This window comes from Vombatus ursinus, unplaced genomic scaffold (genome assembly GCF_900497805.2).
Source record: "Vombatus ursinus unplaced genomic scaffold, bare-nosed wombat genome assembly UNPS02010394.1, whole genome shotgun sequence".
Taxonomy (NCBI): domain Eukaryota; kingdom Metazoa; phylum Chordata; class Mammalia; order Diprotodontia; family Vombatidae; genus Vombatus; species Vombatus ursinus.
Window position 1 is genome coordinate 1,424,914 of NW_020950172.1, and position 24,153 is coordinate 1,449,066.

The window sequence follows — 24,153 nt, forward strand, 5'->3', positions numbered from 1 at the left end:
CTGAGTGATATCCGTATGATATCTGAGTGATATCCGTATGATATCTGTGTGATATCCGTATGATATCTGAGTGATATCTGTGTGATATCTCTGTTTATCTGAGTAAAAGTGGTTGGCCAGCATCACTAATGGAAGGCACATTTTCTTCTCTATTCTTTGACTCAAACTAACTTCTAGAAGTTTCCTTTCAAAGATGAATGATCTAGGTCAATGGGAGAAATAAGAATCTTTCCAGATAGTGTGATCCCCCTCTTTCCCCTTGAGTTCTGCACCAGAGTGTTCTAGAAGCATAGACCACTCAAGGTAAACTCCTTCTCACTCACTTGGCCAAGAGGAGATAAAATGAGATGAGATGAGGTGAGGTGAGGTGAGGTGAGGTGAGGTGAGATGAGAGCCAAGGGGAAATGACATATGCAAGAAGGCTGTTAAGGGAGCTCCCCATTAGGCTCTGCTTTGTTATTCCAGGACTAGAAGGAAAAGCAGACTACCCCACCCCCGCTCCAAAGTCCCTCTTCAGCTCCTTTTCAGGGGACCCTCTTTGTAGGGAAACAGAATGAGCTGCTCGGGCTCATTGGGCCATCCATGGGCTCTGTCAGCCCACAGAACTGCCTGTGTGGCAAATGACTGGAGCCAAGGCAATCCTTTTATGAAAACCCTCTTTCTAGGGAAATAGTGATGCACGACGGACCTATGAAAGGTTTCAGGGTTGGGGGGGGGCATTCCCCAGCACTTTATTAGATGCAGGCTCCATCTGATGGACTTGACTTCCCTAGGATCAGCCAACAGGAGCGTTCTGATTGGTTCTTCTTTTCTTGGCCTAGTTGAAGGACTCCAATGACTTTAGTCGCCTTGATGAAAGATAAAAGGTTGGTCAGTGGCAAGTCTGACAGAGTGTCAAAGGCTGTAAGTCATTTTGTACCTTTTCCTCTTGGTCACAAGCTGACCTCATTGGATGCTTGGTTTATGTCTGTAAAAGCAGGAGTCTGGAATGGAGACTGAGGATGATGCTCATCCCTAGCTCGAATGTTCAAGGCCCTGATCATAGCATGGAGCTGAATCCCAAATAAGGAGGATCAAATTTCTGGGAAGCTGAAGGGGAAAAAGGCCTGGAGCTCTAGTGGTGAGAAGACTGAGTATGAAGTCAGACCACTTGTGTAGACAGGAAACTTTTTGAGGACAGGGGTGCTTCATTTGTATCTTTGTAGCCTCAGTACTTCTCACCATACTTTGTGTATGATAAATGGCGGTAGCTGTGAGATCTTGGGGAAAATCCCTTGCCTTCCCTGGGTTTCAGTTTTCTTATCTGTAAAAGGAGCTTGAGGGACTAGCTCATCAAGGTCCCTTACAATCCAATCAATGAAAAAGCACTTAATATTCTCCCACCAAGCCTCCCAACCACCACCACCCCTCCCCAGTTAGGAAAAAAGAAAAGAAAAAGAAACCTTTTGTAACAAATAGACACAATCAAGCAAAACAAATTCCCACTTTGGCCACTTTGGAAAATTCGTGTCTCGTTCTCCACCCTGGCACCATCTGAATCTCTCTCAGGAAGGTGGCATGCCTCATCAGAGCTCCTCTGAAATTGTGGTTGGCCAGGCACTGATCAGAGCTCCCTCAAAGGAAATTGTTTTTACCGCATTGTCATGGTTGTTATATAAATCGTCCTCCTGGTCCGCTCACTTCGCTCTGCGCCAGTTCATACAAATCTTCCCAGGCTTCTCTAAAACCTTCACTTCTCATGGTGCAATCATATTTCATTACAGTCACATGCCATAATTTGCTCAGCCATTCCCCAAATGGTGGCTGTCTTGTTAGCTTCTAGTTTTTTGCCACTAAAAAAGCTGTTAGAAAAATGTCTGTACATATGGGTCCTTTTCCTCTTCTTTGAAATGAGGATAGTATCAACATTATTCTAATCCTATCCTAGCCAAAGTATTTAGAGAATCCCTTATCTTGAGGCGTCAGTTTTGGAAGTTTGTCTTCTAGTTAATGCAGAAGTCGGTGTAGTTATAAAATTGTCACATATATAGATACTTGAGAAATGGGGCCTGTGAAGCTGGGCGTTCATTATGATGGTATTTTCTTAGAATTGAGGCCTTAAGACATGGGCTAGAAGCCACAAGACAGGGCAAGGCTCTCAGGACAACTGAGTTTGAGGCTTTCAGCTGACAGCAAGGAAGGACTGGGAAGTAAGAAAGTAGAAAGAGCAAGCTTCCCTTGGGCACCCAGGAGAAGCACAGATCTTCAACTCAGAGGCCCTGTAGGCAGGTGGGAAAACTGAGGCCCAGTGAATTGAAATGGCTTGTTAAAAGTTATACAGGTAGTGGGTCTCTGGGGCAGAATTTGAACTCAGATCCTCTCATTTCAAATCCAGTGCTTTAAAAAAAATTAATACTGTTTAATAAATTCTGTGCAAAGTGGGACCTGACTAGATTTCCTCTAAAGTAATTTACACGTAAATACAATGGTGTTTGAAATCCTCTGTGGCTCACTTGTGGTGAGAGTCTGCTTGATTGTCTAGTCCTGCCCTCTTAACACTTTATCACCAATCCACTGTCCAAAGTGATTTGGGTTTCTGTAGTGTAGACATAGGAATTGCACATCGGATTTCCTTTGACACCGATGTTTTTTGGAAAGCTCCTTTAAGGTGGCAGGAGTGGGGGAGGAATCTCAAGCCCTTGGAGACAGATCTTTGTTCAGACTTCAAAAGACCAAGATCATTTTCAGGTATATGCCAAGCTGACAGCCTCTCCCAGGAGCATACAAGCCCTTCAAGGTTAACAGGCCTTGCCTGGAGTGGTTTCTGGGGGAAGTATGTGTCTGTCTTCGATGTGTTATTGGCAGGGAGGGGGATGTGGAAAAATAGGGACACTAGTGCATTGTTGATGGAGTTGTGAACTGGCCCAACTATTTTGGAGAGCAATTTAGAATTATGCTATAAAACTGTGCATACTCTTTGATACAGCAATACCAGTATTCAGTCTGCATCCCAAAGAGATTTGGGAAAAAAAAAGGATTTATGTGTACAAAAATATTTATAGCAGCTCATTTTGTGATGGCAAAGAGCTGGAAATTGCAGGGGTGCCCATCCATTGGGGAATGGCTGAACAAGTTGTGGTATATGGTTGGAGTGAAATACTATTGTGCTATGAGAAATGAGCAGAGGGGTGGTTTCAGAAAAATCTGGAAAGACTTGTATGAACTGATACAAAATGAAATAAGAAGAATGGGATCGTTGTGGATGGTAACAGCAACATTGTAGCAACTGTGAAAGACTTAGCTGCTCTACTCAATACAATGGTCCTAGACAGCTCCAAAGTATCCATGATGCAAAATGCTCTCCACCTCCAGAAAGAGAACAGATAGACTCTGGGTGCAGATGGAGGCTGATTGTTTTTATTTTCTTTATTTTTTCTTGCTTTTTTTTTCAACATGGCTAATATAGAAATCAGTTTTGCATGACTTCACATGTGTAATGGGTATCATATTGCCTGTCTTCTCCATGGGTGACAGAGAAGCTAGGAAAGGGGGACAATTTGGAACTCAAAATAAAAAAAGAAGAATGACATGTTACCCAACAGGAGCAGCGGTTTTATTCCTTGATGCTGCTTCCTAATCAATTAGGGCAGGTCTAGGGTGGTCCTGCCTGGACCACCTCAGCTCTCTCCTTCCTGGCCTTCTTATCTTTATGTGGAATCCTTTCGTTCTTGTTACTGGTTTTTCGAATGAATGAATGAATGAATGACTGAAAAGGCAGTCCGTGGCCAAATATAACAACAGCATAATAATACAATACCACCAACAACAATAATAACAATAATAGCTGGCATTTAAGTACTCTGTGTCTTAGTACTAAGTATCAAGGAACTTGAGAAGCTATCTATTTCAATCTTCTCATTTTACAAAGGAGGAAACTGAGGCCCAGAGAGAGTGCAAGTTTGCAAAGTGCTTTTCACAGATCAAGGTTTCCTAACCTTTTTCTGTCAAAGGTGGAGACGAGGTCATATCTGTAAAGTTCTCAGCACAGCACCTGGTATGGAGCGGGCACTATATAAATGCTTCTTTCCGCCCTCTTTCTTCATCCCTGACCACTTGGCTTTCAGTAAAAGTTGCCTTACTTACCCTGCCCCACCATCCACACTCCAGCCTATTCAACCTGAAAGGAAACCTCTTCTGGAGCTGACCATGCACATGAGCAGGAGAAATCCCATGGATTAATAGAATAACGAATGTGCTTATCAGACAGTCACACACAGGGGGAGACTATCCTTTGAGCCTCACAACTCTGGGAAGTAGGTAAGGTAGATGTTATTATTCCCATTTTTCAGAGAAGGAAACTGAGGCTCAGAGGTTAGGTGATTTGCCCAAGGTCACACAGCAAGAATCTGAAGCCATATCTTACCCAACAAGTTCATCATCATTACACCCCTAGCACTTGACTAATTCTAAACCCTCTGCTTCAAGTCAATCCTTCACATGCCTGAAGATAGTTTCATATGTGCGTCCCCCACATTCTCCCCAAATGCTTCTCTTCTATAGGATCAACGTTCCCAGAGCATTGGCACTTGCCAGTGAGGCTTGGATGGTCAAGGTGTGGCCAGACCAGGGCTGAGTACAGGGGGGACTAGCCAGCACCACTCCAGCCAGATACTTCAATCCTTAGGCATCTGCCATCTTGTCAGCGTGGTCCCTGCCTCCATCAGGGCACACACGTGCAGCCTCTCTGCTCATTTAGACCCTGGAACCTGGCGGCTTTCCTGGGCCCAGCCTGGAGGCCGTGGTGCTATCGGTGCCCCTTCAGGTCGCCCTCTTACACCAAGCTCACGGTCCACTCCAGTAACTCGAGTACCTCCCCACGTACTTCTCAGGCGAGTGGGTCCAACCTGAGCACAAGCCTGAGGCTACACACAGCCCTGGGAAAGAACTCCATCTTCTTCGATTTGGCTCCTCTTTCTATTCTGGCAACTTTGTGTCCTCCTGACCCCATGGCCCCACATATTGGCCCTTCTTCCTCTTAGCCGTGGGTCCTGTTGACTCAGTTTGCATCTGAGTCTGAGGATCATTCAGAACTGCAGAGAACTTGAGAGGCTGTCTACTTCACCTTCTCCTTTTACAAAGGAGGAAACTGAGGCCCAGAGAGGGTGAGGCAGTTGCCCAAGGTCACACAGAGGCAGTAAGTGGAAGAACCAGGATTTGAACCCAGATTCTTTGACTCCAAATCTGGTGTTCTTCCCAATTGATGATAATATTGCATAATACAGAGGCAAGGCCAGGTCCTTGGGCATCCACTGAAGACCTTCCAGGGTGGCCTTGATGTTTTAATGACCACACTTTTGGTCATTCTGAGTAGATTTGTTTTGTTTAGCCTACATTTCCCCATCTCGTTGACAACAGTATAATGATGGACCTGCTCAAGGTGCCCTGGGAAATACTGGTATGCTATGACATTTCCCCATTTGGCAACATCGTGTCTGTCAAAATTTAGACTGAGGTTAGATTCGTTTGCATAACTCAGACCCGAGTCATGCTCCACGGACCCCTGCAGGGTCCCGGTGGTCATCACTTCCCTTGAAGAATGCTTCGTAAACCTTGAAGATCTCTCCCTCTCTCTGCCCCCTTCTCTCTCTCTTCCCCTCTCCTTCTCTTTGCCACTTTCTCTGTCTTCCTTTCTTTGCCTCTCTGCCCCCCCTTCCTCTCTCCCTCTCTGTCTCTGTCTCTCTGTCTCCCTCTCTTTCTCTCCCCTTCTCCGCCCCCTTCTCTCTCTCTTCCTCTCTCCCTCTTTCTACCCCTTTCTCTTTTTCTCTCTGCCCCTTTCCCTTTCTCTTTCTCTCTGTCTTTGTCTCTCTTTATCTCTCCTTCTCTCTGCCCCTTCTCTCTCTTCCTCTCTCCTACTCTCTGCTTCCTTCTCTCTCTCTCCCTCTCTCTCTCTCACTCTCTGTCTCTCTCCTCATTCTCTCTCTTTGTCTCTGTCTGTCTCTCTCTGTCTCTGTCTCTCTCTCTCTCCTTTCCCCTCTTTTCCTTCTCATTTTCTGTCTCTCTTTCTCTAGTCTATTTGAATAGTGCTGGTTTGGTGCCTGGCCAGAGCTGGCAGCCTGCCCTGTTGGCCCCCATTTGCCCACACCAGCTTTTGCTGGCTCTCCAAGGTGCAAGACTCAGCCCTAGCAATGCTCTTCCAGTGTTCTGAGAGCACTTTGGTTATGGTTCTGGGTAATGCAAAGGAGCAAAGCAAAAACAACAACTGAGTCACTTAAACCATGGACCAAAAAAGACTGTTTGAACACACTTGATGTTGTCTGGGAGTGCTTGTCCAGCCTTCTCTCCTTCTGTATCTTGAGGAATAGAGATGGCAGAGCAGTGAATGACAGGGGTCTTGCCCTTGCCCCCCCAACCTCTGACAGGGGCATCCAGGGATGGGGCATCTTTGTCCTCCATTGTATCCTCAAACCTTGAAAGCCCCTGAAGTGCCCTGGCCCAACCTGAAGAGCCTGGCTGGCTGGTCTGAGGGGGCAAAGTCTGGGTTGGAGGAGGATTTTTTGGTGCATGGAGCCACAGTCAATGTATCTGCACAGGTTCTGGCCTGGCAGCCAGGGCTTGAAACACCTGAGCCAGCTGATCCAGACCCCGCAGCTCCAGAAAGAGCCTCCCCTTCCCCAAACCACCTGTGGCTGCAGCCAGCCAGAGCTATTTTTAAAAGTGCTCATTTCAGTAGATTTCGCATGAATACATTCTACAGTTAACTCCCCTACAGGTGTTCAAGTTGACTGCCTGGAGAAGGGCAAAAGGGGAAACTGCAGAGACTGAGTTAGCCACCTTCTGACTAATGAATAGCTAGCTCCTTGTATTAGCAACCAATTCCTAGGTGTGGTTTCCATAAAATGCAAGGAGTCTATTGAAGGAAATTAGGAGGAGTGCTTGCCTTCCACAGTTGGTTATTGGGACGGTGGGCTTCATCTTCCCCTAGAGAGGAGCTGGTTGCTCTTACCATGGAGCCAAAGTCTAGACCCTCCTCTCCGCTTAAGGCAGGTTACATGCTTGGGAAAGGGCCTGGGATCCCATATTCCTCTAGGGATTGTGTGCACAAGAGCTTGTGTTCCTGATTGAGGACCTGCCATCCAGCTGGTCAGGTAGAATCTTAGCCACATCACTCCCTAAACAATCAGAAATGGACAGACAGCTAGCAAAAATAATACTAACAACAACAACTAAGACTTACAGACTTACTTTGTGCCAGGCACCCTTACAAAGCCCTTAGCAATTATTATCTCATATGATTCTGACAACAGTCCCAGGAGGTGATATTGTTCTCCTCATTTTCCAGAGGAGGAAACTGAGGCAACTTTGGAATTTGGGTAGAAATGGTCATGCCAGTAGCTATTTACAACTGTGTTCTCTGCTCCAGCACCAGGGTTCACGGCGCCATTTAATCATCTTTTTTTGTTATCCCTGCCCTTTTTTCTCTAAAAAAATTTTTAAAAAATCAGAAAAGAAAGGAACCCCATTAGCTAACAGAATTGAGAAATTTCTGTGGGTAAGTTTTGACAGGCATCTTTGTAGAGACTGAGGCCCCTGGTGCCTTCTTGGGACACAGAAGCCAGGGAATTATCTTGGTGCTTTTTGAAGTGGTTTGTATTTTATCAGGTTTACACAAACAATCCTGTCTCTCACTTAGCACCTGTGTTACTATGGGTAAGTCCTTTCCCATCTATGCACCTCAGTTTAATCCCCTGTAAAAGGAAGGGGTTGGATTCAAGGGCCTCTAAGGTACCAGGTCCTTGCCAGCTCTGGCTTTGGGATCCTCCAAACTTGTACCCCGGATAAGCTAAGGCAGAGATGCCTCTGAAATACAGTTTGTACTTGGATGATGTTGCCAAGTTTGGGGAACCTGACACCCTGCAAATTCAGTGTTTCCATTGAATCGACAGCTCATTCATTCTGCCTTGTAGTGGTCCACAGAGAATGTCATTCAATATTTCTTTTTCCTTTTTGCCAGACCTTTAAGGCTTGAGTAAAAAATTCCACAACTTGAATGGCTGATTAAAAAACCAAGCAGACATGCATCCAAATGAGCATTTTATTTCAAAGTAGTCATTTTCCCCTAAAACATTCTGAAAATCCATTTTTGAATTGTCTTCCAAGCCAGATTAGAAATCTAATCTCGGTAATTTCTGAAATCACCAAGTGCTCTTTTCCCCCTTCCCTCCTTCCATCGCTCCCTTCTCTAATATCTTAGCCGGTGGACGAGAGTTGGCTGATGTTCCAGGCTGCTGTTGTAGATCTGGGAGACTCTAGAGAAAGGGGTTTTGTGAGCCTGACCAGGGCTGAGAGCCCAAGAGAAACTTGATGGGAAAGACAGCAGGAAGCAGGCTGACCGAGTTCATTGGTGTGCTCCTAGACTGTTCTAAGTGGGTGTAGGTGACCAAGAACTCTGGCTCAATCAAGAACTTCCTGTCCAGCATGTTTATAATGAAAAATAGGGGGAAAGTCATTGCATCGACTAGACTTACAAGAGAAAACAATCGAATTGAAGAGAAATCATATTTTATTTAACTTTAATGCTGAGGGAAAGCAAAGCAGTGGTTGTAAACTATTGTAGAAATTCTGAAGGGGCACTTTGAAGGGCTTTAGACTAGAGGTTAATGACATTGGTTTCTCCTGATAATCAGGATTAGGGATTTTTGTTCTTTGTCTTACAGATAACATAAAAATGGTCTTTTTTCGATTAACTGGGCAAGAATCAGAAGGAAGGCAAGAGGAAGGAAAACTTGGGAGAGTGGCAGAGTTCTAATTAGTTCAGTTAAAAGTATGGGGAAAGAGGAAAAGAAGCAATCGGGCATTTAGACTAACTAGAAGAAGGACGTGGTAGGGAAGAGACACTTGCAACTCCGCTAGGCACAGGACCAGCATATTGGGGATTGACACCTGATGTCAGCCCTGCTTGGGTATAACAGGAGTCTCTTACCCATAATTACTTGTAAACCTTTTGTTCTGGAGAAATGTACATCTAAAGCTCTGATCTGGCAGCATCACCTCTTTACTGTGGTCTCTAGAGCCCTGATGCACCTGTAGTCTGTCTTTATGGCTTCTCCATCTGAAAGATTTTGCCTAGTCCTCACCCTATTATTTATTGTTCAGAGTTTGATGCTGGTGTTAGACTCTCACTGGCCAGTAGGCATAGTAGGACAGGGTCAATAAGTTCTTCATGTTGACCACCAAGTGGTTTCTTTGGCCAAGGTCTGCTCAGTTCCTGGGAAGAAGAAGGAAGAGAAGGGGAGGGGCCTGGGAAATGGGTGAAGAAGGACAAAGAAAAGCAGTTTGCAAGTGGCCATGCTCATTTGAAAGCTGGCTCTAAGTTGGGAATCCATAACTCAGCAAATACCTGCATTCCCTCCCTGCTGTTAAATCTTGACTGAAATTGCAATCAGACTGTTGTTCTTTTCTAGGACTATGGAATCTAGAAGGGCTGCAGATTGCTTTATAGATTAACAAAGTCTGTTTTTAAAGTTTTTGAGTTGAGAATTGCCAAAGGCAGAAGAGGAAGTTGTAGGAGCTGGCTAAAAAGAAATGGCGGGTCAGCTGACCCACTCTGCACCCGTTCACTGCCTGGAGAAGCATGGAGCTGGGCAGCCTTGTTTCTGGTGCTAAGAGGGATCTTCCCTCAGGTTTCTCGTGTTTACAGAGGATGGTGGTGGGCCTCTCTGATGGCTTAGCTTGATGTTGTGTGGATGCTGCCCTCTCATCAGGCAGCTCCAAGGATTCAGCTACCAGACGTTCATTTTCCTACTTCGTTTTCTACTAGCTGGTTGACTCTCTCCTTGGAGAAAGAGCAGGCCTTCCACTCTCTGCCACTGCTAAGGATGTTATTTCTTTCCCTTCTAAGATTTAGGGGGAAAAAGAATAGGAAACACCCACCATTTACCATGAATTTGTGAGATCTGACTGGGCCTGTTGGCCCCCTGAGCCTCACTTTCATGATTCTGTTGTTTTGCAAACACTTACTATTGAGGAATTATTTCCAAATGTATAAACCCTTAGCATGATCCCATTTCAATCCCAACTCCTAGGACAGTGCCTGGCCACAGGTCCTCCCCACAGCCTACAATACTGTCCCTCCTGAGCTTTCCTTCCCGGGGTTTGGCATCACCAGGTCCTCTGATGGATCTCCATGGGGCGTGCACTTAAGACCTTGTGCCATCACACCTCCCTTTCCTTTCACAGTTTTTTAGCTTGAACTGTGGTGCCCACAAGGCACAGTGATCCCAGTGAGGCATAACGAGGGCAGGGGACAATGGGAATCTCCCCTCTCTGTTCCTGGAAGTCGTGCAGCCCCAGTCCCATCAACCTCCATCAAGCTTTCAGTCCACTAAAACCCCCAGATCTTTTCCAGACAAGCAGGTATTGAACCAGGCCTCCTCTATCCAGCACTTTTGAACTTGATTTTTTGAACACAAGTATGAGGCCTTACATTTATCCTTATTGAATTTCATCTTGTTTGATTCAGTCCAGGGACTGAGCCTAAGAAGGGGAAGCATCAGAGGAGATAGAGCCCTAACCCAGAGTCAGGAAGACCTGAGTTCAGATCCAACCTCAGACCCTCTTTACTAATGTAACCTTGGGCAGGTCACTTCACCTCTGCCTGCCTCGGTTTCCCATCTATAAAAATGAGGATCATAATAGAGAACTTCCTTTGCAGGATTGTTGACAGGTTAAAAGAAGTTAGTAAGTGTTTTATAAACCTAAAATAGGAGGCAGCTAGGTGGTGCTGTGGATAGAGTGCTGGATCTGGAGTCAGGAAGATCTGAGTTCAAATCCAGCCTCAGATGCTTACAAGCTGTGTGACCCTGGGCAAGTCACTTCACTTCTGTTTGCCTTAAGTCACTGGAGAAGGGAATGGCAAACCACTTCTGTAAGGTCCACCATTGCAGCAACAAAACCTTAAATACTATAAAAGAGATCTTATTCAAGCCTTCCTGGATCCTGACAGTCATCCGTTGTGTTAGCTTTCCCTTCCGTCTTTCATCTGTAAATTGAATACACCTTTATCTAAGTCATTGATAAAAATGTTCCCAGCCCAGAACCAAACCCAGGCCCTGGGGCCACTGCATTGTAACCTCCCTGCCATGTTGACATTGACCTGGGAGGCCATCCGGTCCAACCCTCTAATTTTGCAGATGAGAAAACAGATATGGAAAAGGAAAATGGCTGCTCAGGAAGAGGCAGGGAGCTGATGGCAAGGCCAGGATTTGCACAGAGGTCCTCTGTCCCCAGATCCAGCAGTCGCTCTATTGTGCCTTGCTTGGCACCAATGAAGCAGCATGGTTTGAAATCGCATCCCTTGCTAAGGGCTCACAAACTGTCCTATTAGCAAACTAGCCTAGAACCTGTCCACTAGTGCTCGCTCTTCTTCCTTCAGAGCAGGGAAAGGACCAGGAATCTCCCCCTCCCTTTCCTTCTGACATCTGCAGGCCCAGACTGAGGAAATCCTTTCTGCCTGCTGGCTTGGGGCCAGCTCAAGGGAGGTTCCTGTGGCCCAGGATCCAAGTCCAAAAGAGCCAGAGTGTCACTCAGCAGTCCTCATTTGTCCAGTTGGCAAAGATTGTTGTTGAATGTCATTTTATACTTAGTAAATATCTCCTAGGTGTGTCCAAGGCATTGGGCTTGGTACTGAGCCAAAGAAAACAAGCCCACGGTGGTCCCTGTGCCCTCAAGGGGCTTCCACTCTCCTGGGATGGATGGGGCTGTAGCTTGAGCCCAGTCATTTGAGGAGGGCGGGGGAGAGATGACACAACCCCCACCATTGAGCTTTAAGCTGCCTTCTTTTTGTGAGGTCATGTATGAGGGCAGCTGCAGTATCAGGATGATAAAATTGTCTCTACCCCGGCATAGGAGGTCATTTTGATGTGAATTCAGAAGTCACTAGGCTAGAATCGAGCTACCTAAGAGGTACTAGAAAGAAAAAGAGTTTAAAGCCAAAGAAACTTACAGTGTGTGCCATTTATTTCTGAGCAATGACGCAATGGTCACAATTTCAATCAGATTATTTTCCGTAGTTTTCTAACTTTTATCCTACCGAGGGCATGTAGGCATAGGCTTTCTGAAAACATAGGATTATAGCCTTAGAGTTGAGAGGAACCTTAGAGGGCTAAGTCATTGTTTATTTTCTTCATTTTACAAATAAGGAAAGTGAAGTCTAGAGTGACTCTCCCCAGGTCACAGTGTCTAAGTTAGGATTCAAATGTAGTTCCTCCTTGAAGGCCTGGTGCTTTGTATACTACCTTGCTCTGCCTCTCATCTAGTCCATTTCAAAGCCATTGTTTGACAAATGAAGAAACTAAGGCCCAGACAGTTCCCAGGACCACAGATTTATCCTTGGAAGGGACTTTGGGGGCCCTCAAATGCAATTCCCCCCCCCCATGCTATCCATCTCTCTGCTTTAATTTTAATCATTTGGGCCATGAGTGTAACAGTATTAACCAGCCTTGAAAGATTTTTGATGAACAGTCCATAAATTTACTGTAGATGATGGGATGCACAAATGCTTAATAATTAATCTTCATACCAGGTCACTTTTGTGGTCTCTGAGCCCCCCTGCTAAGTTGGTCTCAATACCCAGAGCCCTGATGCTTTGAGTTTTTAAACTTGGAATGGGAGCTGAATGGGCAGTCAAGCTACATCATTCTGGAGCCACCGTCCTGTTGAACCTGCTCTTTGACCACTCTCTGTTTGGTTCTGGTCAAAGGAAAACTGATTCAAAGCTTGTCTGCTTGAGTAAAATATTATACCAATGATTCCATGTAAATGCTCAAGGAGAAAACAAAGGAGAAAAGGTTGAAAAGCAAAAAAGGGGGAAAAAATCTTTTTGAATTCCTACAATGATGGAATCTTCATGAAGCTTCCCTAAAGAGGGTCACTGGCCAGAAGAGACTGATTTGTGGCCTTCTTCCATGGACTTCTGTTGACTTGGTTGGCCATGGAATAGGTTTGAGATAAAGGTAAGGGAGAATCTCTTTTTCTACTCAGTTAAAACTCAAATTGTCCCTTCGTCTAACAGCCAGAAACGTTCAAATAGAGGAGGCACGCTCAGTTTAGCCTGAATATTTCATTTTGCTACTGTGTGGCATGATTTGAACAAACACCTCCCATGCTTGCTTTGGGCTTCCTGTAGCTTTCATGTATTTGTTTGTTTACTTCCTGAACTCTGCTCCCTTTCAGTTCACTTGGTTTTTTCTTATTATGTCTCCTCTGCCTCTCCATTATAACAAGCTTATGTGTGTCAGAAAAACATGAGCATTAGCATAGTGTAGTGGGAAGGGTCTAGATTTGGTAAAGGGGGCCAAGGCTCAGATCCAGGGCTTCCACTACCCTGCAACCCCATATTATAAACTTAGTTCAGGGCAACAGACATTTCCTCAATGCCTGCTTCAGTAACAGCCTCTCCCAGGTGCCAGGGCCACAAAGTGAAGGAAGTCAGGTTTTTCTGTCCTCAAAGAAAGAGTTGTCCGGTGGAAGGTAGGCAAGACACGTGCAAAAATGCCTGTCACAGAGATATAGAATATCATGAAGCTCATGTCTTGAGACATTTGTAAGGAATTTCTCCCACGAAGGAGCCTTCTAAATGCAGGTCTTTTCTGTGCATATCTATCAATGTTGTTATGTCTGTAATCAATTCCTCACTCTTTAATACAGCCCCTTCAGGTGATTACATGCCTTTCTACTGATGACATTTCCCCACTTTATTGATTCTGCAATTATGTGAATGGGTAAAGCCTGAGTAGATGGTGTTTCATTGTTTCCTCTGAATCTGCTGCAGCGTAGTCTGACAGAGGAGATGTGATTGGCCCTTTTAGGATTTGATTTTGCTACCATACTTACATTGACGTGGAAACAGAGAGACCTTTGGAGTCAGGGACCATGCCTTCTTAAAGTTCATGACGGGCAAGGAGGGAAGTGTTGGGTATAGACTGACTTGAACCCTGCGTTTTAAGGGAGCTGACTTCAGAGTCCAGATATAGAACAGGTAGTATCCTACATCCTGAGATGCCTAAAGATCAGGCAGCCCAAGAGCACTGGGCAATTTGAGACTGAAATTCTAGAAATGCCCTCATCCCCTGGTAGACTGAGCTCCCTGAGGGCAGGAAATCCTCAGCACCTAACACAATGCCTAGGCCCTAAGTCATAGTAAGCTTTTCAATTAGTTGATTTATCCTAATCAGGGAGAAAAGGAGGGGGTCGGTGCTGAGAAGATTGATGTGCAGGGAGCTCACTAACCAACAAATTTGAAATGGACCTACATAAGAAATGAAAGCAAAAGCATGTAACCGGGGATGGATACAAAACACCACCAAAAAGTCTCCTAAGAATAGCATCGGGCAACTAGGTGGTGCAGTGGGTAGAGCTCCAGCCTTGGAGTCAGGAGGACCTGAGTTCCAATGTGGCCTCAGACACTTGATACTTACTAGCTGTGTGACCCTGGGCAAGCCACTTAACTCCGATTGCCTCACAAAAAAAAAAAAGAAAAAAGAATAGCGTCAGTGTGGCCACAGCCCAGGACAACGGGGTGCTTGGAAAAAATGCTACAGATGGGAAAAAAGCTTTTCTCCCTCCAAGCTACGTCGGATATGAGAACCCTTTTTTGTGATGGCTAGAGAGAGTGAGAGATGGTAGAGAGCCCCTTCCTCTCCCCCCCTCCCCAGCCTCCACGAGGTCAAGGCAGCAGCCTGGAGTTAAAGAGCTAGCAAGTGTGATTGCTCGGGTGCTCCAGGGCATCTCTGAGGGACTGAACAGAAGTACCACCACATCAGAGGGGGTTAAGTGCCCCAGTGGTCCAGAAGAGAAGGTGAATACTTTGACCCACTGACATCAATTCTTGGTCAAACTGCACACCTGAATAACTGAGGGGCCAGATGAGGAAGAGTTACTAACACTTAGAAACTTGTGATTGCTGCAAAGCAGAATGAATTCATTCAGTAACAAGTTAGACCAGATTAGTTTGGAGAGGCTTCCTATAGCAAAGAGAGGAAGCCAGAGAGTGCTATGGGCAGTGGATTAGGATTTCCACAGGACACTTGCCCAAGACTGGCATGTCCTCTTTGTGGATGAGGCTGACTGATTGGGAACATGCCACTGTACCTGGGGGTTTGGATATTGCAGTTTCTAGCCCCCCCCCCATGAAGAGAAGTGGTAAGGAATAAGCCTGGACACATTTCCCTATTCTCCATATCTGTAGTGGATGGAATCCTTCAGCAGATGTCAACAAAACAATCCAGATCAGTTTCTCCTGGCGAATTACCTTTGAGAATTGCGTGTCCTATTGAGTTACATAACCGGCAAGGTCATCGTCCCCCTGGTCCCTTCCCTGTAATCTCTATTTAGTAAAAGCTTCAACTTTACCCCCTCTTGCTCTCCTTTGTGCCTTCTGTACACAGAGTATCCAGCTTTGGGGCAGCACATTCAAGCCTCATTGTAGCTGAGGCCTGCCTCCAGCTCAATGACAACGGACAGGGCAGCTTTCGAAATTCCCCATTTTTCTTATTTGACTTTTCTGACATGAAAGCGAATTAAGGTAAGATCATTGTTTAAAATGATACCCAGAAAAAGAGAGCAGACTCAGGGACTTGAGGAGCAGCTACATTGAGAATGAAGGGAATGAATACATTGATCAACTCTGTGAAACTAGGAGAGGTTGTGTTGTGTCGGTGTGTTCCTTGGGAGGAGAAGGGAGGATTTGGTTTACATTTTAAAGATAAAAGGCCCAAATCCTATTTATGCAGGTACAGAAATCGTTTCTGTTCTCAACCGCACCCGTGGGCTCTTGCCTCTGTCAGGTGTATTTCTCTGTTTGCAGATTCCCAGTAGAGTTGCTCACGACTGTTGATGAAATAATTAAATATTTCTACTGTGTGGTCTAAGCGCTAGCTTGGTTTTTATTTCTTTAGAGACAATGGTTGTTTTCCTTTCTGTCTCCCCAGAGGCTCGCCCAGGGTATTGGACTCACTAAGAGCTGACTTGAAGCTAGTACCCAACCCTGAGGTTGGGATTTTGTGATTCTCCCCTTGCTTCCAAACTTGTAGTAGCTTCGTTAGCGTGTTAATCATTATGTGGGAAATTGAACTTGGCTAGACGCCCCCAGGCAGATATTCTAAGGTGGAAGAACTCATGTCTGTCTAGGGGCATCCAGGACGGCACAGAGGAGAGTAGCATTTGAACTGGCCCTCGAAAGATAGGTATGGTTTCCCAAGAAAGAAACAGTACCAGCAAAAAAGTGCTGGGGGGGGTGGGGGTAGGGTGGGGTGTTGAAGCTGGGCTCTCCAAACCCTGGGGGTGTCCGGGTCACCCTGGGCTGGGAATGGCGAAGAAGGGGCTTCAGGCAGGGTTTGGTGGGGAGGAGCCCCCCCTTCTCTCCACGGAGAGCACTAGCTCTCACTCCCGTTGCACGAGGTAGCCTGGGTGATAGCCAAGGCTTCAAGAGGAAAGGCCCGGCTAGACTCACGTGACCCCGGGTCTCCAGACTTTGAACCCATTTTGATCTAGGCCCATGGTTCTCACCGACTTGGGGGGAGGGGCTGGGACCCCTGGGGAGGTGCAGGTTTCTCATTTGACATTTACTATCAGTAAGTTGCAACCTGAAGTCTTAGTGCTATTGTTTGAGGTCATTCTGTCTCCTTCGTGGGTCTTGGGTCTCTGCTTTGTATCAACGCTGTATCGACTCTCTCTAGCATCATTTGTATGAGCAAATGCTTCCCGCAAAGGCTATGGTTCTTTAGCTGCCTCCTGTGCTGGTTAATTTCCTACAGGTGAACCTGTAGCACCGAGAGTGTTCAGATAAGGCCCCAGCAAAAATAATTACAAGAAAAGGCAGAAGAGGGCAGGGAGGGCACGATGTAAAGTCTAATGGGGATGGAAGGGTGGGGAGGCCTTGCCAATGGTGCCAGGAAGGCAGGATGAAGGAAATGGTAAGGGAGGGGTGGGAAGTGATAGAAAAAAGAAGTGCAAGAAGGCACTTTATGTAAGGAGAGAGTATGAGCAAAGAAAAAATGTGAAGCTGGTAAAAAAAAAAAATGGTGCTCGGGTATGGTGCAGGGGAGGGGAAGGAGGCCAGTCCAGGTCTGGCTAGAGCATGTACGAAAGGGAGTCTTATAAGACAACAGAAAAGGTAAGATGGGGCCAGATTTCAGAGGTCCCTGAATGGCCAAGTTAAGGAGTTTTGACTTTATTTGGAATGAAATATGGAGTCCTTGGTGAGTTCTGACTATGTGACTGGTTCTACCCACAAAGAAGACGAGCTCAGCATTGGTCTGAAGGATAGACTGGAGAGGAAAAGAGAGGAGACCACGTAAGCAGGGTGTCAGAAAGTGGTGGCCGTGGGGTCACAAGCAGGGGAGGGGAGGGACCATTTAGAGGTAAAAGCAACAGGATTTACTAACAAGTCAGTGCTTCCTTGTGTATCACATCCCCATCCTGCTTTCAAAACCCAGGAGAACGAATCATTTGGTGATGCCTTTGACAGAAAGGAAAAGAGAACAAGTCCGGTTTGGGAAAAGAGACTGGCCCACTGGGGGACCATCCTGACCTGGAGATCTTCTGGGCAGTAAAAGATGGGGGTCTTCAGTTCAAAGACAGGGCAGGCCTAGCTCTGGGAGATTTCTGCTGAAGTGACCATTGAAGCTAAGGCAGTGAATGGGATGAGCAAGAGAGAGTTTCAAGAGAAAGAGGCTGGGGCAGAACCTGGGGGATGAGTCCCTACCGTATGCGGTATGGGGAAAAATGAGGACCCAGAGAAGGGGAAGAAGGAAAGCAAGAAGCAGGGGTGTGGGATGTCTCTGGAGCCAGTGGAGGACAGAGTGTCCAGGATGGGGCTGGGGAGGGGGGGCGTCACCTGCTGTGCAATTGTGAAGATAGCCAGGCGGAGGAGGGGGGGGGACCCAAAGAGAGAGCACTTGGATTTGGCCACTAGGAAATCATCGGTGACCTTTGAGAATGGTTTTGTAAAATAGACAGGAATGAAACCAGATTTTAAGGGGCTAATGAAAGGATGGAGGAGTGAGGCAAAGATACCAGGTGAAGATTTGTTTTTTAAGAGGTTGGGCCATGGAGAGAAGAGAATCTGAGCAACTCATGGATGGAGCCCAGAGGTCAAGGGATGGCTTTTTTTTTTATTAGGACCATGTGACCATATTTACAAACAGGAAACTCCCTGCAAAGAGGACAGGGCTGATTGCTGGAACAAGATCCTGGAAGAAGAGGGAGGGGATGGAGTCCAGGTCACAGGGAACTCGACTACTCATAGTGAGGAGAGGAGTGTGGGACACCAGGGCTTTGGGCATGGGCAAGAAAGAGAACATGTTTGACCGCCAAGCTTGGAAGAGATACTGAGGGAGTAGGGGACCCATAACTTCAGCGATTTCCATAAAATGGTGCAGGGTACCTGCTGGGGTAGTGCGGGTTAGGGCAGGGGGCAGTTTGAGACTGAAGAGATGAACGGTTCTGGAGTCCTTGGAGAGAGCTCAGTTGGGTCAAGGTCCCCATTCTCCTTCACACCCTTCCAGTACAAGAGGCTCTGAGAGCTTATGGGTCAGGGTCCAGAGACAAGGGCCCAAGTTTCATTGAATTACAGATACTGACAGCTGACTGGCTCTGCATGAGCTTGTGTCGCTGGGTGTGGGGACAGGATAGTCTGTCAGGGAGCTGCTTACGGCTCCCTAAGGAAACACAGCCAGAGGGGTGGTGTATTCATAGGATGGTGCTGCGGGGGTGTAGAGGAAACCTCGTGACAGAAATCGGGGCAGAGCCTGTGGATGCCTGGGTCTCCCTGATCTCTCACTAGCATTAGTGTTGCAGGTGAAAAGGGACTTCCCTCCCAGTACTTCTGCTACCCAGGCAGCCCCCAGAGACAACCTGGCTGGGGAGTCTGAAGACCGGGCTTTCCCCACAGGGCATTGGCCTTCACTAATGAAGTCCCTCTCTGCTCCACAAGCGTCCTCATATGTAAAACACGCACAGGGACTGGCCCTGGGATTTCCGGGCAGAGTCAAGTGGCACAGACTGGACTCTGTGCAATGGGAAAAAGGATGAGGTGGCTCGATTGTGCGTACGTTACTGCACCGAAAGCGCACTAAAGTCCTGGGAGGTGGACAAGCCAGGCATTCCTAGCCCCTTGAATAATAATTATAACAGTAGCATTTATAAGGCACTTTACAAAGAGTATCTCTCTTGATTCTCACAATAACTTGGAAGGCAGGGATTGTTGTGATTTTACAGATGAGGCAGAGAGAGGCTAAGGGACTTGTTCAGGGTCTTGCAGCCAGTAAGGGTCTGAAGACGGATTTGAACTCAGGTCTTCCTGAGGCCAGGGTCAGCCCTCTGGGCACTGTAGCACCCCTTAACTGCCTTGAGAGTTGGGGAAGCTGACTGGTCCAAAGTCACTGGGAAGAGGGGAGTTGCACCCTTTGTTGTCTTTCTGCATCATCTCCCAGGGATGGCCTGGCCTCCCTTCTCATGGTCCCCATGCCAGGCTTGATGACCAAGCAGCTTCCTGGCATATCTCACTCATCTCCTTATCCAAGTCAACTGCCTGTTACCTACTGGAGCTGGAGCTGGAAAGAGCCAGTTAGCTACATGGTTTGTTTGGAAGCCAATGTCTCCCTGACCAAAGTACAAGATATTATCTCCTGACTTAACTTTGTGGTTTGGTTTTATTTATCTCTCTTTCCTAAGTTGAAAATAAACTTTAAAAAAAAAAAGGCAGATAGTCTTTAAACACAAACTAAGAGAGGGGAAAAAGGGACAGTTTTCAAAAACGAATCACAACTTCTTAGAAACAGTGAGCTAGAAACTGACTCCAGTGTCCTCCAGGCCCATTCTTGATGATACTTTTCCTCCTTTTCTTCCTCAGCTTGAACAGCTGTGGGTTAGCAGAAAGGTAGCTCTCCCAGAGTCCCACAGAATCCAAGCACCTACTCACTGGCTTCTAGGGACAAAGTTCCTCCAGCAGAGGGAAGGAGGACTGGGTGGGGCTGGGGGCTGGGACACAGCCTGTCTATAGCAAGTCATGGCTCTTGGTCCCAGGCAGGTGCTTTTTATTGGGCTGCTAGAAGCTAGAAATGGCAACATGTTTAACCTCTTCCTTGCCTCAGTGGTTGCTTTCAAGGAACACTTCAAGGCCACATCTTGTGGTCAGAATATCTTGTCCCAGATTTCTGTATTTGATAGCCAGGCATCAGGCTGAAGTGCTGGGGATTGAGGAAGGGGATGTGAAAACCTCCCTGAGCTGAGCTTTAACACAGAATAGAATAGCCGTGGTCAGTGTGTCCCTTCCTGTCCTTCAACGTGGGCAAAAGTCCAAGTCTGCAGCCCTTTCCACACCATGCAGACACAAGTAAAGGGTTCTCTGTGGCTGAAATGGCTGTCAGATTCATAACTGGGGCAGAGATTTCATTAGCACTTTTATTTGTACACCACCTTTCTCATAACAATCCTCTGCTGTAGGAATTACAAGGACAACTTCATTTGACAGATGAGGAAATTGAGGCTCAGAGTGGGGAAGGTGACCCACCCTCAGTTACACAGCAAAGAAGTGGCCGAGACCAGCTATGTATCCAAGTCTTTTGGTTCCAAGCCCGAGTGCTCTCCATGAATGACATCATGCTAACTTGTCTCTCTGCCTTTTCAATGGGAAATGAAAACTAGCCCATGGAATACCATTCTAACTAAAACTTGCTAAGGGTCTATAAGCAGCTCAGTTCTCAGATGATTACACAGCTCTAACGGGGGAATTTAGAAGTAAGAACTTACACGAGAAAGTATATTTAATTTATGATAGTTTCTTAACCTAATTAACTTGACAAATTAAACATCTTCTTAATAATACTAAAAGCACTTAAATAGTGCCTGCTATGTGCCAGGGACCATGCTAAGTGCTTTATTAATGTCTCATTCAATCCACACAACAGCCATTGGAGGTAGGAGCTATTATCCTCATTTTTTGCAATTGAGGAAACTGAGGCAGGCAGAGGTTAAGTGATTCACCCAGCGTCCCACAGCTAGTAAGTTTCTGAGGTCAGATTTGAACTCAGGTCTCCCTGAATCCCAGACTTAGGGCTGTGTGCACTGTGGCACCCCCATCTGACTGCACATAGGCTGCAAACTCCTTGAAGGGAGACTCTTTTGATAAGTGATTGGGGATCATAGATCCCCAGACCTGGAGAGCTGAAAGGGCGCTCAACAGCCAATCCACTTTCCTTAAAGAACCTGCGCTATCTCACACCCAGCAAGGGCCTGTCCAGCTGCAGCCCATTCTGATGCTGCACAGCTCCCCCTTGGCGCTCCCCTGGGGGGCTCCTGGCCCACACAACAGCCCTTCGGTTGCCTGATACCTGCGCACAGCTGTCACACCTGCCCCCTCCCCATCCTCGGTCTTCTCTAAGCTAAAAAGCTTTAGTTCCTTCGACAGATGCTCTTAGGGCATGAATGGGAGGTTCTTTCCCCTCCTGGTTGCTCCCCCCACCATACTCTCTGGCTTATCAATGTTATTTTTCTAATGTGCCCAGAACTGAAGCTAATACTTCCGATGGGGTCTGACCAGGGAAGAGAACAGCGGGACCCTCCCTCCCCACCCCTGGCACTCTGCCCCTCTTAATGAAGTCCAAGGCTATGTGACCTTTGGGACCAGCACGTCAAGCTGCTGACTCATGCTGAGGTCACAGTTCACTCAGAGCTCCAGGTGGCTTTAAGACAGACTGCCTCCCCTGCCTTAAACCTGTGCCATTGGCTTTCTGTTTGAATCCGGGCATGACACTTTACATAGATCCCTACTGAATTTCTTCTGATTCGTTCCAGCCCAGTGCTCCAGCCTGATCTTTTTGGAGTCTGACTTTATCATCCACTGTATTAGCCTTTCTCACAGCTGGGGGTCTGCAGATCTGCTGAGCATGCTGTCTCTGCCTTGGTCTAAGTCACTGATAAAAAATGTTAAACATCAAGGCCAAGCCCTGATCCCTGAGGCACTCCACTGGCGACCTCGTGCCAAGCTGACAAGGGATTGTTAGTTAGTTACCCAGTCACTCAACTCATTGTAGTCCACACCTCTCCATCTTTTCCACAAGAATAAGATGGAGTCCTTTACCAGAGACTGTCAAATCTAGAACCAGCAGACCCACAGCATTCTCAAGGTCCTACTTTGTACTCACATCAGAAGAGACAAGAAGGTTTGCCCGGCAGGGCTCCAACACAGTGAAGCCACACCACTGTCCTTTCTAGACACTCACTCCTGGGGTCTTTCATGATCTGTTCCAGAATTTTCCCAGGGATGCAAGCCCAGCTCTGTGGCTTGGAGCTGTCCAACTCTGTTCTGTGTCTCCTTTGAGAGTTCGGCTTCTGCCCTGGTCCAGGCCTATGCCACCCCACAGATCTTCCACAGTCTTTCAGAATCCTGGGCAATCAGATGACTGGTCTCTTGCCCTAGCTTCTAGCATCTGGACGCTTCTGGTTAAAAGCTGAGGCATAGGATGCGTTCTCTGAGACATTGATTGGTCCCTTCAGATCCCACCCACCCCCATTTTCCCTCTTCATTGGAAAGGTTTCCCTTTGAGTCCTTAATTTCATTTTTGAGGTTCTGATCCTTTGGAGGCTGACTTCACTACAGCAAAGGCTCCCGACCCTTCTTGTGTTGGGCAGGTGAAGCCTTTGGACTGCTCTGAATTGTTTTTAAATGCACAAAATAAAATGCCTGGGATTACAAAGCAAACCAATGATATCGAAATAAAGATGTCATTTTTTCCCATCTTCCCCACTGGCACCCCGCTCCAGGTTAAGAACCCTTGCCCTTAGAATTTCAGGGCATGAGATCCAAATTGTCCTTGTTCTGAATCTGCTTTACCCAGACCTGGGCTGCATGTCATACTATGCCCAACTTTCCTCTGTCCCAAACTCTAGCATGCAATGAGTAGTCCTCAACCCTTCGGGCTCCCAAAATTTCTGATTGTGGCAGCTAGAAGGAGCCAGAATACACAAAGCACTGGGCCTGGAGTCAGGAAGACCTGATTTCCAATCCAGCCTCAGACACTAGCTGTGGGACTTTGGGCAAGTCATTTAACCTCTGTCTGCCTCAGTTTCCTCAACTTTAAAATGGGAATACTAACAGTACCTACCTCCCAGGGTTGTTATGAGGATCAAATAAGATGATATTTGTAAAGCCCAAAGCCCAGTGCCAGGCACATAGAATCAGCTATAGAAATATGATGATCATGATTATAATTATTCTGATAGATTGAGTTTCCTTGTTAGCAGTGAATCAAAGGTTGCCTTACTTTTTACTATTCAGCTACACCTCAAGTAACAAGTGACATTTTAGCCACCTAATGTATCTGATTTTATAAATTGATTTTGATCTGATTTTTCCTTTCCTTTCCTCCCTCCAGCTTAAAGACCTTTAAAGGGACAGGTTCTACCTTACCAAGATGGTAGACACCGACAGCCAGATCTGCCCCCTTTCTCCACTCGATGATGATGATCTGGAAAGCCCACTCTCTGAAGAGTTTCTCCAAGAGATGGGGAGCATCCAGGAAATCTCTCCATCCCTTGGCGATGACAGCTCCGGCGCCTTTGGTTTTGGAGAGTATCATTGCTTGGGAAGTGGTCCAGGGTCAGACGGCTCCATCATTACAGGTCAGTGTTTCATTTTCTGGCAGGTTGGGTTAGACTTTTGTTCTCAGACAAAACCATTTCACCTGTGTGGGAAATCAATCAGTAAACACCTATTGAGTACCTACTGTGTTCCAGGCTCTGTGCTAAGGTCTGGGAATACAAAAAGAGGCAAAAGACAGTCCCTGCCCTCAAGCAGCTCACACTCTAATGGGGGAGAGGATCTATAAAGCAAGTTGTGTGCGGGATAAATAGGAAATAACTAAGAGAGCGAAGGCACAGGAATTAGGAGGGGCTGGGGAAGGCTTCCTGTAGAGGGTGGCATTTTAGCTGAGACTTAAAGGGAAGGTGGTTGGTGGAACTGAGGAGGGAGGCCATTCCAAGCATAGGGGATGATGACCAAAGAAAATACCCAGAGCTGAGAGCCGGAGAACCTTATTGGTGGAGCAGCCAAGAGTGTGGAGTCACTGGAGTGAAGAGGACACATCTGGGGAGTCTGGTATAACAAGACTGGAGAGG

The 24,153-nt window shown here is 46.6% G+C and overlaps 1 protein-coding gene across 7 annotated transcripts in view; it reads left to right on the forward strand.

The window, feature by feature from the left end:
• Positions 1 to 24,153, forward strand: part of PPARA (peroxisome proliferator activated receptor alpha) — a 67,241-nt gene that overhangs the window by 10,136 nt on the left and 32,952 nt on the right. For 6 of the 7 annotated variants that reach the window (XR_003568441.1, XM_027854300.1, XM_027854297.1 and 3 more), the window contains exon 2: positions 23,412 to 23,658. Coding sequence is in view for 6 of the 7 variants with exons in the window: in XM_027854300.1 (XP_027710101.1) it covers positions 23,451 to 23,658 (208 nt within the window). In the remaining variant the exon portion in view is untranslated. Of the gene's footprint in view, positions 1 to 15,465; positions 15,560 to 23,411; positions 23,659 to 24,153 lie in introns of those variants that run through there. The other variant, XM_027854299.1, reaches the window with a different exon arrangement.